The sequence below is a fragment of the Notechis scutatus genome, chromosome 10, assembly GCF_049901735.1.
Source record: "Notechis scutatus isolate UNSWTSFEM ecotype Mainland chromosome 10, rNotScu1.2, whole genome shotgun sequence".
Classification (NCBI taxonomy): Eukaryota; Metazoa; Chordata; class Lepidosauria; order Squamata; family Elapidae; genus Notechis; species Notechis scutatus.
Window position 1 is genome coordinate 10,849,000 of NC_142018.1, and position 17,394 is coordinate 10,866,393.

Below are 17,394 nucleotides of genomic sequence, written 5' to 3' on the forward strand. Positions count from 1 at the left end.
CTCTGTTTTGTGTTCTATTCTGTTCTATTCTATTCTATATTCTATTCCATATTCTATTCTATTCTAATTCTTTATTCTATTCTGTATTCTATTCTGTTCTATTCTATATTCTATTCTATTCTAATTCCTTATTCTATTCTATATTCTATTCTATATTCTATTCTATTCTATTCCAATTCCTTATTCTATTCTATATTCTATTCTATTCTAATTCTTTATTCTATTCTGTATTCTATTCTGTTCTATTCTATATTCTATTCTATTCCAATTCCTTATTCTATTCTATTCTATTCTATTCTATTCTATTCTATTCTATTCTATATTCTATTCTAATTCCTTATTCTATTCTATTCTATTCTATATTCTATATTCTATTCTAATTCCTTATTCTATTCTACTCTATTCTAGAAAAAGAATAATCAATCCCTACCATATGTGAAAATCAGCGTGATTTTCATTCAGGCAGGTTAAAACCAGCCTTTTATTCTCATTTTTGGATTTTAATCAAAGACAGCTAGCCACTGTTTGCTTATTAACACACAAAGCCCAGATATTTCTCTAAATTCTGGAAACTGTTCGGCACTTACATCATTCAGAGATTCCAGATCGCATCTTCTGTAAGGGAAATACAAGAAAAACATTAGCATTATCCTTTCGCTATCCACTGACTACATTATAATCACCACCACCATTGTTGTGGTAAGCCTTTCATTCTGACTTAATTGGGGAAAGGGTATACTAAGTTACCTTTAATAAAATTAAATGCCCTTTGCAACCACATCACCTAGAGACAAAGAATTCAGTATTATGGTGGTACAGTGGTTAGAGTGCAACACTACAGGCTACTCCTGCTGATCACTGCTGGCTGCCTACAGTTTGGCAGATCGAATCTCACCAGGCTCAAGGTTGACTCAGCTTTCCATCCTTCCAAGCTGGGTAAAATGAGGACCCAGATTGTTGGGGGCAAGAGGCTGACTCTGTAAACCGCTTAGAGAGGGCTGTAAAGCACTGTGAAGCAATATAATAAGTCTAAGTGTTATAGCTTCCTTCCTTCCCTTCCTTCCCTTCCCCTTCCTTCCTTCCTTCCTTCCTTCCTTCCCCTTCCTTCCTTCCTTCCTTCCTTCCTTCCTTCCTTCCTTCCTTCCTTCCTTCCTTCCTTCCCAGTTGTTAGAATGCAGTGCTGCAGGCTAATTCTGCCAACTACCAGCAGTTCGATCCTGACCGGCTCAAGTTTGACTCAGCCTTCCATCCCTCCGAGGATGATAAAATGAAGACCCAGAGTGTTGGGAGCAATATGCTGACTCTGTAAAAACCACTTAGAGAGGGCTGTAAAGCACTGTAAAGCGGTATATGAGTCTATGTGCTATTGCTATTAACTGAGGACCATCTGTAACTAAAAACTAAGAATGTTGTGACAACACTCATACATAATACGAGGACTGGGATTACGTGTCTATCCACAGAATTGAGCAAGGATGTTTAAGGTGAGGGATTTAAGGGGATTTTTTTTGAATGGGGTTCAGGGAAGCTTAAATCAACCCCCATTTCTCAGGATGGCTGCAAACCAACAGAACCACAGCCTGCTGTTCAGGCAAGCAGCTCTGCTTCCTTTCCAAGAAGGGCTGCCAAACATTCTCCAAATTCCAAGCTAGGATGAGGCCCGACCTCTACCTTCCGCCCAGCTTCTCAACATGCTGGAGCAAACAGCTGTGCAGGTCGTTGCTCTTGCGGTGCAGTTCTGCTAGGAGTTCTCCAAAGTAGCGGCAGTCCAGCTGGTCATTTGTCTCCTGGGTGCACTTCACCTGTCAGGGAAGTCGTAAAAAGGACATCATTAGAGAGGCAACACTTCGACCCTCGGCATGCAAATTGCCTGTTTTAAAGCTCTGCTCCCATTCTTGATTGCACACCCTGCACTGACCTACTTTTCCGCACTCCCAATCTCCCCTTGGGGTGCTTATCAAATATTTCCAGCTTGATTCACGACTTCTTCAATGCCCTTGTTTTCTACACAAGGCACCAGTAATAAACTGCGGAATGTCCTCCTGCGGTGAGGAATTCCTACAAACCAAGTTCCATGTTGGGGAATTTCTTCTTGCCACCAACCAAGCCAAGCTGGAACTTGGTTTGCCAGATCCAATCTGGGTCAGTCCCCGGGACCGGAGGCTTAATCTTCCGAGCTTTCGGACTCGTGCTGGAGCTGGGATGACCCAAAGGGGCGTGGCACAAAGGCAACACAGTCAGATAATCAATAAGAGTCCCCCTTAGTAGCTCCAACTTTGCCCCCAATGTCCTGGTTACCTTCTGGCTGGAGAAAAACTCTCCCAAGAACAACCTTTGACTGCAGAGAATTAAGTCCAAAACATGGTCAACACAAACTGTAATGTTAAGTCCAATCAAGCCCAACTGAGGCAATTAGTTTGGCAGGGCATGAGCAAGAATTCCAGACTTGAAGGCACGGCAAAACTCACGTTTGGGAAGATGCCGGGAACACAAATAAGCAATGACAACACAGGATAAAGTCGCATTTGCTCCCAGCAGCTGCTGCAGTCAGCATGCATCTCTTTTCAACTCTCATTCCCAGGTGTGGCTAATGAAGGGAATCAGGGCCCTTTCCTCCCCCATAAGCCACAAAACCCACGTTGCTCTCTTCTCCATTCCTCCCTGCATGCCCTAGGATGAAGAGGGAGTGGGCCTGGATCTTCCTCTGAATTCCCCCTCCCTTGTTCTACCTTTTCCCTGCTCTGCCCAGCCAGACTTTGCCCTTCCCCAGTTTCCTCCACAGCCAACACAGCCACAATCCCACTCTCTGTCAGCTGTTCGTCTTCCTCCTCGGATTCAGACTCTGACAGGGGCATGACAGGAGCCCATCCTCATGGAACTTCTCTCTCGCCAGAATGTGTCAAGAGAGACAAGTTCCCTGAGGATGGGCTCCGACACGAGTCCAAAAGCTCGGAAGGGTAAACCTTTGGTGCCAGTGACTGACCCAGATTGGATCCTGCAACATTATGTTGGGACACGTATATATATTTGCCTTCCTTCATAACTTGCTTTTCCTGCTTTGGCGTCAATGTGTAGTGCAAAGGCACTCAGAGAGGTTGATACACTGTGATTACTAATAAAGAATATCTGTAGCTTCAGGGTTGACCTGAGGGGTCCTTGGTGCTCTCTGAGCTGGCTCATTTTCCTGAAAACATTTTATTACCCAACTAGGTAACATCATCACTGCTGACAGCAGTGATGATGCAGAGCAATTATGAGGTTACCTAGTTTGGGTAATGAAATGTCTGCAAGAAAACAAGCAAGTTCAGAGAGTACCAAGGATCCTTCAAATCATGATTGATGGCTTACAGTGCACAACAAGCCCAACTTTTCAATAAAGCAGTTTAAATTTCAAGGGGGGTTGGGGGAAACATATAAAAAGAAAAGGCAAATACTTAAAAAACTCAGGTGCTTTGTGGGATAAAGTCTTGTCTTGTCTGGTATGTTCACCGTATATTCATCATCTTATTTTAATGACCCCATAACTCCTTGTGGGGGTAGAGTCTTGGCAACTGAATGGAGCTGAGTGTTTATTGTCCGGATGCCCTTCCTGTCACCAATGAGGAGTTTTGTTCAGCAGATATATTCTCATTGTGCTCTACCTAGGATCGAGCTCACAGCCCCACAGCTCGTGAGGTGAGAACTCCACCTCTAGGCCACTGCATCATGTTCACAGCATAATATACAGTTAAAAACCTTACTGCGGCAGTTAAACAGCACAAAGCAATTTATATTATTTCTTCTTTCTACATTTCTCTTAGATTTCTTCTTCACTCTTTTAAAGGAGGAGGAGAGTTTGGGGATAAAAAACACCCCTCCAGCTTTCTTGGTTTTCCCACGATGCGTCTTCAGCCTCTCCAGGCACCTCAAAGCAGATGTGGCTGCTGTTTTGCCTAATTAGAATTCAACCTGCTCCTTTTTTTCCCCAAGCACTCCACCTACATTCATTTTGTTTCATAACTTGCGGCTCACCTGAGTCATGAATTGTCTTGTGGAGGCTTCTGCCAAATTGCCTGCCTCTCGCTAGAGGCAAACAGGGGCACACTTTTCTGATTCAACTCCCTGATAATTTCAGCACAGAAACTTGAGAGCGATCGCATCCTTTCCCCGCTAGGCTGGGTGTTGGCCACTTTTGCAACTTGAGCAAAATGGTTTTCAGAAATTAGATTGGATCTGATTGTGATGTCACCTGACAGCCACTTGATCTGCAAAGAGTGGCTGAGAGGACTCTCCCATGCATGAGACTAGACAGAGGCATCCTTTTGGAACAGAAAGGTAAAGGTTCCCCTTGCACATACGTGCTAGTCATTTCCGTCTCTAGGGGGTGGTGCTCACCTCTGTTACAAAGCTGAAGAGCCAGCACTGTCCGAAGAAGTCATGTGGCCGGCATGACTAAACGCCAAAGGCGCACGGAACGCTGTTACCTTCCCACCAAAGGGGTCCCTATTTTTCTACTTGCATTTTCACATGCTTTCAAACTGCTAGGTTGGCAGAAGTTGGGACAAGTAACAGGAGCTCACTCAGTTGGGGATTCGAACTGCCAAACTGCTGACCTTTCTGATCGACAAACAGCCTCTTAGCCACTGAGCCACCACATCCCACCTTGGATCAGAAAATGTCCACTTAAAACAGTATTTGTCAACCTCAACCACTTTTAAGACGGGTGGACTTCAACTCCCAGAATGCCCCAGCCAACCAGGCTGGCTGGGGCATTCTGGGAGTTGAAGTCCACCCGTCTTAAAGTGGTTGAGGTTGACAAAAACGTATTGATCGGTTAAATGCTTACCGGTTCACATGTCTTTATGATCACTTTATTAATGCTGCTCTTTCCGACATCATTGATACGGACAGGAGTAGAGTCACAGGCATTGGTTGTGTGTTGGCATTGCTGAACCACCTGGATTCGTTCCATTGGCTGGCTGACTTGGCATTGGTCAGGCAGGGTTTGCTGCAGGTATTGGTACTGCTTCTCCTAAGAAAAAGAGATTCTCTTGAAAGCACCCTTCTCTGGCGCAAATTCTTTGTGTTAATAACCCACTTTGTGTTAGGAAACTGAACACTGAAATGTGAATGTGGGAGTTGAGTGTTAAAAAAGAAGGGAAAAAAGAAGTCCCTCGCCTTTTCCAGGGGTGTCGTGATAGAGGTAAAAGTAGGCATGAGTTCAGAGAGGCATGGCCATCCTGATCTTCTCTGACCACCCAGTGGACACCCTGTGGCTTAAACATTATTATTAATTATTATTATTGTTATTATTATTATTATTATTATTATTATTATTATTATTATTATTATTATTATCATCATCATCATTATTATTATCATCATCATTATTATTATTATTATTATTAAATAATAATAACAACGTTCAAGTCAAAATTATACAAAGAACAATCGAGATCATTTGAAGTCAAATTCAAATAACGTTTTAACAAACTGCATCACTGTTTGGTTTGGTGGCAGCTGTGCCTCAGATAGAAAGCCCCTACAGAGAGTGATGAGGACAGCCGAGAAGATTATAGGAAGCTCACTTCCCTTTATTCAGGATACTGCTTATAAGCGTTACGTGCTTAGAGCTCAAAGCATCGTTAGAGACCCTACACACCCACTTCACCGTCTGTTTCTGTTGATCCATCTGGGAGGAAGTTTCAAAGTATGTCTAGCAGGACTATCCGATTCTGTAACAGCTTTGTTCCCTAGGCCATCCGTCTGATAAACTAACAAGATTCGTTTTTCTCACCATGTACATGTACAGTATATATCTGGACTAGACTGCGTTGTCTCTCCATGTCATATATGTGGGTAAATGCATAATTTTGCATTTATTTATTTATCTTGTTGTGTTTATGTAGTGTAAAATTGGAGGTATTGACCCTTTAAGAGCTGTAGGCAGCGACATTTCATTTTTAATATATGCCAATTAGTGTACATTCAAAGTGACAATAAAGTTATTGTTCTCTTCTATTTCTATTTCTATTCAACTTTATTGTGGTTGTTAACCAACAGAGCTATCTGAAATATAAACCTACCTCATAATCCTCCACGTCTAAAGTTTGGCACAAGTTTCAGTAAGTTTGGCACTCAAAAGCCTGTGGAGCAGTATTTCTCAGCCTGGGCAGCTTGAAGACAGGGTGGACTTCAACTCCCAGAATTCCCCAGCTGGGGAATTTGAGAGTTGAAGTCCACCATCTTCAAGCTGCCAAAATTGAGATACGGCACTTGATATAGAAGAAGCCTTCCTCCCAGGATTCCCTGCCAAGCAACGCTGACTCCAAGATAAAGCCTGCTGTGTAAAATGAAGCAGTTCTTAATTTGACTTTGACCTTATTGCTGTGTTTTGTTTACACACTGAGCTTGTTTGCTTACTGTGGTTTATTAGCCAACTTTGAGACACACAGCTAATAGCTGACTGTGGCAATGCGTGACCCCAGCTAACAATGACTTATTGTGGAGCGAGTTCAATGTGTAAATTCAGTCCTACTGCAGATACAACCTTATAGGGAAGTTTTTTCATTTCGAAACTGAACTCTGTAGTCAAATCTCTATTTGTTTCCAAGAACAAAGGTCCTTCCTGTTTCTTTTTACACCTGGTTGGAAAAAGAAAGAACTTGTTGGGGTTTGCTGGCAGCCTGTGCAGACGGCAGCGGAATCGGACAGTGGGGAAGAACGGGGACAAGTCTGGGAGTCTGGAGAGGACTCAGATGAGGGTCCTCTGTCCAATGCACAGATGGGACCAGGACCATCTGGGAGTGGGGTGCTGCCTTCGGAGCCTTTGGAGTCTGGCAGCAGCGAGGAAGAGGAACCAGGGGAGCCTGTTCCCAGTGCGTGTGTGCACAGAACTGCTAGAAGGCCAGAGCAGCTGAAACAAAACGGGCGACTCAGGATAAAAGTCAGGCCAAGATGACGAAAGTCAGGCCAAGATGACGAAAGCAGGAAGCAAAGTAGTTCGATTGGTTCCAAGTCATCCTTGAAGCTCTTTGTACTTCGGTTGGCTTTTTTTGTACTTCGGGTTGGTTTCTTTTCTAGTTCATTTGCTACTTCTGTTTTTTGGCAGCACTTCACAGAACTGGAAGGTGGGTGCTTATCTCAGGGGACTATTTGAAATTAATTCTGGCTGGGAATGAAAAAAATTCCCGGCGTTGGAATAAAATAAGTCTCGTTTTTAAAATAAGTTTGTGCATGATTATGGTTTAGGAAACCTGGGTCAGAACAGAACTTCTTCTTTGCTGGTTACTGTAATACAGGCCATTGGGTTTGCAAACGTATGAGATTTGTCTTGCAAAGAAGCACATGAAAACTGGAAAATGACCACAAGGGGCCATTTTATTAGGCTGTGCAATGATCCACAGTCAGAAGGGAAATCCAGATTTAGCGCACAAGGAGGTAGAGGCATAATCCCTGCAGACAACCCTAAAATGAAACCCAACTGAAATTCTACAGGGAAAGGCAGGGAATCACAAGGATGTTTCCAACAAAAGAGAATTATTTGTAGCTCTGGGTTGAACTGTGGGGTCCTTGGTGCTCTCTGAGCTTTCCTGCAGATGCTTCAATACCCAACTAGGTAGCATCATCCATGCTAGAAGGGAGTGGGGTTTGCTCTCTGTATAGAAAGGGCAGGGATATAAACAGAGAGCAAACCCCACTCTCTTCTAGCACGGATGATATTACATAGTTGGGTAATGAAATGTCTGCAGGAAAACAAGCAAACAAGCAGGAAAACATCAAGGACCTCACAAGGATGTTTGCCATCTAGTTTTCACACAAGCCAATGCTTTGGGCTTCCTTGTTGCACCTGTTCTCCCCACTCCCCCCCCCCTTTCAATTCCTCAACACACAAGACTTGTAAACCAGTCTTAATATACCTCTCTCGTTCATCTGAGTCTCTAAAAAGGGAACACACCTTGGAACTGAAGAAGAAAGGGCCAGGTGAAACAAGACTCCGTATTCATTTTGTTTCCAAGGGGCAGGGTGCCTATTGAATGGACAGCTTTGTTGCAAGGGCAGGGTCCGGCTTTTTGTGCCAATGGCTAAGTTGTTTTTATTTGCTCCGGAGATCAAATGATGGCAGGTGTTTGGGTCCAAAGATGCAAACTTTCATAGAGAAGCAAACCCACGAAAGGCTCAGACAACTGAAAGACAATTCTGTCCTCTTTAAGCTCTTGAACTCCCCTGCACTGCAGTCAAATTAAAGCATCCAGTTTCTCTTTTTAAAACCAAAAGGAAGGAAGGAAGGAAGGAAGGAAGGAAGGAAGGAAGGAAGGAAGGAAGGAAGACAGGAAGGAAGACAGGAAGGAAGACAGGAAGGAAGACAGGAAGACAGGAAGGAAGACAGGAAGGAAGGAAGGAAGGAAGGAAGAAGACAGGAAGGAAGGAAGGAAGGAAGGAAGGAAGGAAGGAAGGAAGGAAGGAAGGAAGGAAGGAAGGAAGGAAGGAAGGAAGAAGGAAGGAAGGAAGGAATACGGAAGCGGGATAACCTCTTACCTCTTCTGGATTTAGCAGCTCGTATTTCCTTATTGTCTTTTCATAGATCACATTATTCCCTCCTCTCAGAAGTGGAGACAGTGGTTCCTGTAAGTAACAAAGCAACTCCTTATTTACACACAGGCTTCTCACAGACTGCACAGCATCTGAATGATTCGGGGACTGGTGACTAAAATATACCATGAACGGTTGCAGGAACTGGCATGGCTAGTCTAGTGAAGAGAAGGACCAGGGGAGACATGAGAGCAGGTACCTGGAGAGAAGTGACTGGAGGGATGTCTCCAGTTGGGACAAGGATTTGATTTGGCCGTGTGATGGACTGATGGATGCAGGGAATGGATCTTTGAATTTCTCTTGGGGAAAGGGAAACCTGGAACTTTCAGATTCGGGTTTTCCCAGATGTGTGAATATGACAACTCTAATAAATTCTTACTTGGCTGGACTTTGTTTCTGAGTGCTGAATGAACATGGGGAGTTTCGTTGGAACGCTGACACCAAGCTTATTTGAAGAGAGAACTCTAGAGGCCATGTGGAAAACGAGACTGAAATGTCCCACATGCTATGGACTTTTGATGCTGCCTTTATATTCTTCATGGATAAATCTCAGCATATAAAAGAATCCAATAAAGATTTAATAAACTAGGATCTAGGATTTACCCACAACAGAATAACAAAATTGGAAGGGACCTTGGAGGTCTTCTAGTCCAACCCCCGTTCAAGTTCCAGGGAAGGATCATTTAGATCTCAATGCTTGTGGATTGAAGAAATGAGACCACAACTGTCTTCACAACAAGGACCTAGAATTAAGTGTAGTGGCATAGAGGATTTTCCAAAGTTTTTTTGTTTGTTTTTTTTGCTTCTAACATTTTTGGAAGAAATGTATTGATTCAGGATTTTCTAGAACATCCACAATGCTTTCGGCTGCCGTGGCTCAAGAACAGTAAATGATCTTTGAATCAATGTGTTGAGCAAGTTTGAAGTAACCCTGCTGTCGAAATAGACAAATGGACAAAGGAATTAAAAAATAAGGACGAATCGGATTACTACAAAATATGGGATAAGTTTTATGGTTGGTTAGAAAAGAGGAAGGATCAAGACAATTAAGAAAAGATTAAATGTGTGTGTGTGTGTGTGTGTGTGTGTGCATATAAATTATATATATAGAAAGTAAATTTGTATGATTTTTATATGTGAGTTAGCAATGTAAGACAAATATGTGGGTTACGAGGATTGCACCATGTTCAATGTTTTTAATGTATTTTTTTGGTTTTTGTGTTAATAAACAAATTAATAATAAAATCTTTATTAAAAAAAAAAAAAGAAATAACCCTGCTATCCTTCCAAACGTGTGTGTGTGTGTGTGTGCGCGCGTGTGTGTGCACGCAATTGTCAATTTCTACATGCACGTAACTCAAATGACTTTATTACAATAGAGGAAAATATCTGTAGCTCAGGGTTGAACAGTGAAATCCTAGTTGCTCTCTGAGGTTGCTCATTTGCTTGCGGATGTTTCATTACCCAACTATGCAACAACATTAATGCAATGATAACGTTACCAGTTGGATAATAAAACGCCTGCAAACATTCAAGTTCAGAGAGCACCAAGTACTCCACAATTTTATTTCAGCCATAAGGCCTGGGGAAAAAAAATACACAGGTAGTCCTCAACTTACAACCAACCACGTTTGAGCCCAACATTTCTTTTGCTAAGCAAGACATTTGTTAAGGGAGTTTTGCCCCTTTTACAACCATTCTTGCCTCCGTTGTTAAGTGAATCACTGAAGTTGTTAAGTTAGTCACATGGTTGTTAAGTGAATTTGGCTTCCCCGTTGACTTTGCTTGTTAGAAGGTCGCAAAAGGGAATCACATACCCCAGGACACTGAAAACCATCACAAATATGAGTCAGTTGCCAAACACCTGAATTTTGATCATGTGATCAAGAGGATGGTGCAACGGTCGTAAGTGTGAAAAACAGTAGTAAGTCACTTCTCAGTGCTGTAGTAAATGAATGGTTGTAAGTCAAGAACTCCCTGTATATATGTGTGTGTGTGTGTGTGTGTGTGTGCCCTGCCCCGATCTCTTCTCTGCCTCCCATTGAGTCCCAGCTGATCGGCTGGGTCTTCTTTGGTTGCCCTGCACTGGAGAACGGAGCTGCAAAGCAGGTTAGTGGGGTGGGGAGGGAATGGGGATTTTACAGTATCCTTCCCCTGCCATGCCCACCAAGCCACGCCCACCAAGCCACGCCCACCAAGCTACGCCCACAGAACCGGTAGTAAAAAAATTTGAATCCCACCACTGATATAGATCCATTTATACAGTGGAACTTCGGGGAGCAAACACTTCTGTTCACGACCAAATCGGCTGACGACCAAATTGTTCGAAGTTTTGTTTCCGGTCGCAGATACATCTTTGGGTAGCAACCAACACAGCCGCAGCGATTTTCCCTATGGAGCCATTTCTTTTTGGGGGGGGGTTCCGCGCATGCACAGTCCATCATGCTTACGGTCACGACCAAATTGGCTTGCAACTGAAGTTCTGGAATGGATTACGGTCGCAACCCGAGGTTCCACTGCACTTCAGCATAGACACACAAATACTGAAATCTCCTTCCAACCCCTTACGCCCAATGCCATTGCAACAACAGTACACCTTCCCTACCTTCTCAGGGTTCTCCAAGATAATCCTCCGCATGCTGCCCTGGGAATAAGGAGACAATTTCAAGGATGGAGATGGCACTTCCTGCAAGAAAGCAAATGCACCGTTACTATTTTTTTTTAATGAGGAACATAATTCCATATTGTTTTGTTCTTCGTCTTTTTCTTGTGCCCTATCTGTCATCAGAGGTTGGTGATCATGTTGGCGATCCTATTTTGACCAACAGCTGCAAGAAAAAGAGCTGTTGAGTTTTGTCCAAACGAACCCCTTAGATTTTGAAGCCATACTGATGTTCTTCTGCCTGAACCTCGTTTGCCTTCAATCTTTCCCTGAAGGATTAAGTGAAGGATGGCATATTTTTCCGGGTGTCGCATCACATGTCCAAAATAGTCTAACTTTTGCTTTTTTTAAATGGTTTGGATTATTTCCATTGGCTTTCCCAGGGAGCTTATCACCTCCTCATTTCTGATAACCCAACTGATATGTAACGGCTGCCTGTAAATCCACATTTCAAATGCTTCTAATCTCTTCAAGTGCTTTTCTGTCCAGAGACCAACTCTCCACTCCGTAGAGCAGGATAGAAAATGGTCAATGTCTGGAATACTCTACCCGACTCTGTAGTTTCTTCCCCAAACCCCAAAAACTTTAACCTTAGACTGTCTACTATTGACCTCACCCCTTTCCTAAGAGGTCTGTAGGGGGCGTGCATAAGCGCACCAACGTGCCTACCGTCCCTGTCCTATTGTTTCTCTTATTCTTCTTTTATTTTTCTTATATGTACCCATTTCATGTATTCACAACTATGTATACACTTATACTTATCTTGTAAACAATTGGCAAATCAAATAAACAAATAAATAAATAAATAAATAAGAAAACATGGAATTGCTTTGTTAGAGAAGAAAATAAAAACAGAGCTGAAGAATATGGACCTTTAGGAAATTACAGAGCACCTTCAGCAGAATGGCTACCCAGATTCCTTGGCTATTTAGACATTCTTCAGAATGAATGAGCTGGAAGAGACAGACCTTGGATTTCTATTGCTCTTGGGAATTGTGGTTCAGTCTTTATAGATGGAGGTGTTTTGCCTACATTGGACTTCTGAATAGATCCTGGACAACTAAGGACCCAGAACACTATTTTATTCAACCTGATATACTGGATCCAATTCTCATGATCCCCTAAGTTTCACACAGGCTGGGGAATTATGGGAGCCGAAGTCCTACACAACCGTAGAAGACCAAGTTGGGGAATACGTAAGCAGGCAACAGGCTGCATAAATAGTCTAACAAGTCTGATGTTGAATTGCTGGTACAGAAACTTACCCTTTAGCAAATGAATGCATTAAGCAGACTCTTTAAAGCATTACCATATCTCCCTGGTGTAACAATTATCGCAGCCTTTCATGGCCTACCCAGGGAAAGTGATGAAAATCTGTTGACATAACCAGAAAACGGGAACTGCATTCCCAAAGCAAATTATAAGGCTTGTTAAGACAAAGTTGCAGATCATGTGGTTGCTTTTTTTTTTTTTTTTAAGGTGGAGTTGATTTCATCACTGAAAATGTTTGGCGCTTAGCTAGCTGATGAATTTGACAACCCAAATGGACCTCATGGGAGATTCTGACAAACAACCAGTCTCAAGACTGGGGTCAATGGTTCTTGTCACAATGGCGCTTTCTCCAAAAGGCAATTAGACTTTCCTAGGTTTTTTTCTTCCTTTGAAAACGATTTCATCCAAGAAGCTTCTTCGGTTCAGAACTGAAGAAGCTTCTTGGATGAGAAGTGAAAAGTTTTCAGAGAAACAATCCAAGAACTGAAGAAGCTTCTTGGATGAGAAGCAAAACTTTTTCAAAGAAACCAACCAAGAAAGTCGAGTTGCCTTTTGGAGAAAGACCTTTGGGACAGCCATGACCTGAATGATTGAGAATCTCCCTAGACATTGCAGAAATGTAAAGAATACACAAATGTGAATACCTTGGAGATTATTCCTATGGATGACAAAGAATCAACAAACAAGGAAATGTCTCAACAGAAGATCAGTGTGTGGAAATTTATTTATTTAAAAGATGTATATGGCCACCCATCTTAACCACAACAACACAACATACATACATTACATACATACACACACACACACACACACACAATCATAGAACGGTAAAAATAAAAATTATAAAACAGAAATCTTGCACCTGGGATGCCCCTCAGCAAGCTGCAGTTGTGATAAACTACAGCAAACGTTGCCTTTAATAACATTTTGGGATAAACTGTGCCTTAAATAATGTTTCATTGTGACTATTTATTTTGCCCTTCAAAGCATTTTTTTCCAACAAGCCGGCTGCTGTTGATTTATTGCTTATATATTATGGGTGGAAGAACCAATCCCTCTCTTAGGTAAAAAGGAATTCAAATGAGATCAGTGGATCTCACAGAAGAACGAATCCTTATCTTTCTTTCTAAGCAAAATGCCTGAAGGAGCTTCTCATGCTACTTCGAAAAAAGTAGATGAATCAGGGGGAAAGACTAGATATAGAACAGACACCCTTCTCTCTGTGTCATTTACTATAAGTTTAAAAAAAAAAAAAAACCTCAGTGTTACAACCGTCACTGCTGAATTGACACATAGCAATGCAGATACTGTACCTTCCCTTTACCTCCCACGGTGTGATAATAAAACATATTATTAATCGAAGTGGGGAAAAACAGGAAGAGAATGCCAGAGGAAACATCTATGCAAGACAAGGTAGTTCAGTGGTAAAAGCTAGGCATTCAAACTTTGCTGTTTTCACTTCAAAGGACCAAGTTTCAAATATTGGAAAAGACACGTTTAAAGATCTGGAGAGAGTATTGAATAACAAGGAACACAAAGATCATAGAGTCATAGGGTTGGAAGGCACCTTGGAGGTCTAATCCAATCCCCTGCTCAATGCAAGAGAACTTATTCCAACCAGGTCAAATAGTTGACCAAACTTTTTTTTTTAAAATCTCCGTGATGGGAGCATCCCAACCTGTAGAAGGCAAGCTGTTCCACTGATCAATTTTTCTCCCTATCAAAAAAAAACCCACCTTTCCTAGATTGGATTTCTTTTTAACAAGCTTTCACTCATTACTTTTGTATGGTATATGATATATTCTAGATCAGGGATCTCCAACCTTAGCAACTTTAAGACTTTGCTGGCTGAGGAATTCTGGGAGTTGAAGTCCACAAGTCTTAAAGTTGCCAAGGTTGAAGACCCCTGTTCTAGATGATATCCTGTGATAAGCCACAGAAGAATGAATGATCTAAGCTCCCATGAATATATCCGTTTTCTGAATTACTTATTTGAGAGCACACCTCCCTCTGAATCGACTCTTTAAGCATGCAAATTATGTCATTGGATGTCCTCAGATATTTTAACCTCAACACTCCTCAGCCACAACAAGCATATGGTGCTAAGAAGCTCCACATTTCTGGTGGACATCAAATTGTTTACTCCTGACCTATGGAATCCATCCCAATTTTTGCCTTAGCAGCAGACAATCATGCCCAGCTAAAAATCATGAGCCTGATTGTCCAATACTGTGGTTGTTTTTTTCTTCTTTAATTAAAATATGGCAGCATTTACGTTTACCAGAATATGCCGGATCTCTACATCTATTCCTCCAAATCTATTGCCATAGGTAACAATACAAACTAATGAATGAGATGGATCAATGAATGGACAAAATGGTTGGATGCTAACAGCCTGTCAACCTCTGAAGCTGACCTGACCGAAGCCATTTTGAGGCTTCAGTGTTGCCACACTGGAGCTGAAGGATAGGGAGTGGGGAATAGAGATAGCTGGGGTTTGTCACAGAGGTGGCATTCAGCTGGTTCTGACCAGTTCCGGTAGTGGAAATTTTGAGTAGTTCAGAGAACCAGCAAATACCTCCTCTGACTGCCCCCCCCCCCATCTATTCTCTGCCTCCCATTGAGTCCCAGCTGATTGGTTGCGTCTTCTTTGGTTGCCCTGCATAGGAGAACGGAGCTGGAAAGCAGGTTAGTGGGGTGGGGAGGGAATGGGGATTTTGCAGTAACCTTCCCCCAGGAGTGGCGAGGGAATGCAGATTTGACAGTACCCTTTCCCTGCCACACCCGCCACGCCACGCCCACAGAACCAGAGTAAAAAAAATTGAATCCCACCACCGATTTGTCAAACAAAAAAACTTTCTCCTGGGAACCAAGGACAGGTGGTGGGAGAGAGGAAGAGTGAAGTTACCAGGCAATCGGATGGCACCTTCATTGGACCATGTGATGGATTTTTTTTATTTTTTTGGAAAGGATAAAAACTTTTACTTTTAATTAGCTGAAAACCGTGGAAACATCCAGTCAGTTTTCCCCAGTTTGTGCCAATTTGACATACCAAACAAACTATTTTTGAGGAATCATCCTACCTCGGAGTTCTATTTGCTATGAGTGTGTTCCCTGGAACACTGACACAGCCAAAATCCTAGTTGAACTCAAACTTATTTGACAATTGCTTACCCCAATACTCCTTATACTGTCTGGCATGTAAGATTAGATACCACCCCATAGCATTTTGCAGCCATTTACAATGTAAAGGCATTATTTGCATATTGCCCCCCACAATCTGGGTCCTCATTTTATCAACCTCAGAAGAATGGAAGGCTGAGTTAACTCTGAGTCAGTCAGAATCAAACTCCAGACTGTGGGCAGAATTTTCCTGCAATACTGCACTTCAACCGCTGTGCCACCAGGACTCCTAGTGGATATAATTTAAGTTCACAAGGATAGCATTCCATAGGAAAATGATTCAATTCAGCACCTGGGTTTAAAGCACAGGCAGTTCTCAACTTATGACCACATGAGCCCCAAATTTCCATGGCTATCCAAGGTACTTCTTGGACGCACTTGTGCAGAAGGTAGCCCATTATTCTTGGGTTCCTCACCATACGGTTGCAACCGGCAAGGAACTTCAGTTGGTTGACAATATTGGGAAGGAAACAATGGGCTTACAAAGAAGTGAAGGCCCAGAAGACTTCTTAGTGCAAACATTTCCTCAAATCTGGTAGCATCACTAATTGGCAGTTTAGAGGGATACCAAAGTAACAGTTGGTCTTCTAGTCCAGCCCACTGCTCAAACAGAAGTCCCTATGCCATTTCAGACAAGTGGCTGTCCAGTCTCTCCTTGATGGACCACCCACAACTTCTGAAGGTGAGCCATTTCACTGATTAATTGTCCTCACGGTCAGGAAATCGCTCCTTAGTTCTAGGTTGCTTCTCTCCTTGATTAGTTTCCACCCATTGCTTCTTGTCCTGCCCTCAGGTGCTTTGGAGAATAGTTTGACTCCCTCTTCTTTGTGGCAGCCCCTCAGATATTGGAAGACTGGATCTCAACGTGGGCAGATATCTTTTTCAGGTGTAGGACAATCCATAAGCCAAGGGTGGGGGGGAAGCAGCCTTTCCCTATTCTGCTCTAAGCCGACTACATTACCCACAGCCATCTTAGAATCTGGTAAGATCAGAGAAGAACAGCGTTCATTTATCTTCTCAAGGCAAACAAACTCCAGAAGATCCTCATAAAGTTGTCTAAGCCACACCCTGCAGCCTCAGGGGCCTGGAACATACATAACTCATGTGCTGATTTCCCAGTTTAAACACAGTAAGCTAAAAAATAAATAAATGAATTGGCCTGTTCCTGGCCTGCCAACTCCTATTATTGCTGACAGTGAAAGAAAGGATGAAGCAAAATCAAAGATGGATCTTTTGAGTCTTATTAAGGATGGTTTTCCTAATCCCACAGAGAATAAGAGGATGAAAAAAAAACCCAGGGGTTATTTTTTTTTAAACAAGGATGGTGATTGGTCAATGCCAGTAAGATGGCACAGATCCTGCCAAATTGGCTAAGCGTTAAGATCCCAGCTGGGGCAGAGATCCAGGTTTCTTTTATCGTAATTGGCACATGTCACAACACATCAATGCAAACCCATCAAGTTAATGAAAATCAGTGCAGACGAAAAATAGCACGTGCACTATTTTTGACGTGATTGGGAACTAGTTATGGAATAAGGAATGTAACTCGTATTTCTGTGGGAAAATACAAGACTCCAATCTCATATTTTAGACGCAGGAAGGGCAAAAACCACAAAATAAGTATGACCTCTACTGCCCAGAGATATATATCAGTAAGGTCACACACAAAAACAGCTGGCTAAGAACCATCCCAACACACATCACAT

At 42.5% G+C, this 17,394-nt stretch overlaps 1 protein-coding gene across 1 annotated transcript in view; it reads right to left on the minus strand.

The window, feature by feature from the left end:
- Positions 1-17,394, minus strand: part of POF1B (POF1B actin binding protein) — a 43,953-nt gene that overhangs the window by 13,063 nt on the left and 13,496 nt on the right. The window contains 6 exon segments of the mRNA XM_087972105.1: positions 588-615; positions 1,672-1,802; positions 4,826-5,011; positions 8,518-8,604; positions 11,177-11,257; positions 15,996-16,003. Coding sequence (XP_087828231.1) covers positions 588-615; positions 1,672-1,802; positions 4,826-5,011; positions 8,518-8,604; positions 11,177-11,257; positions 15,996-16,003 — 521 coding nt within the window.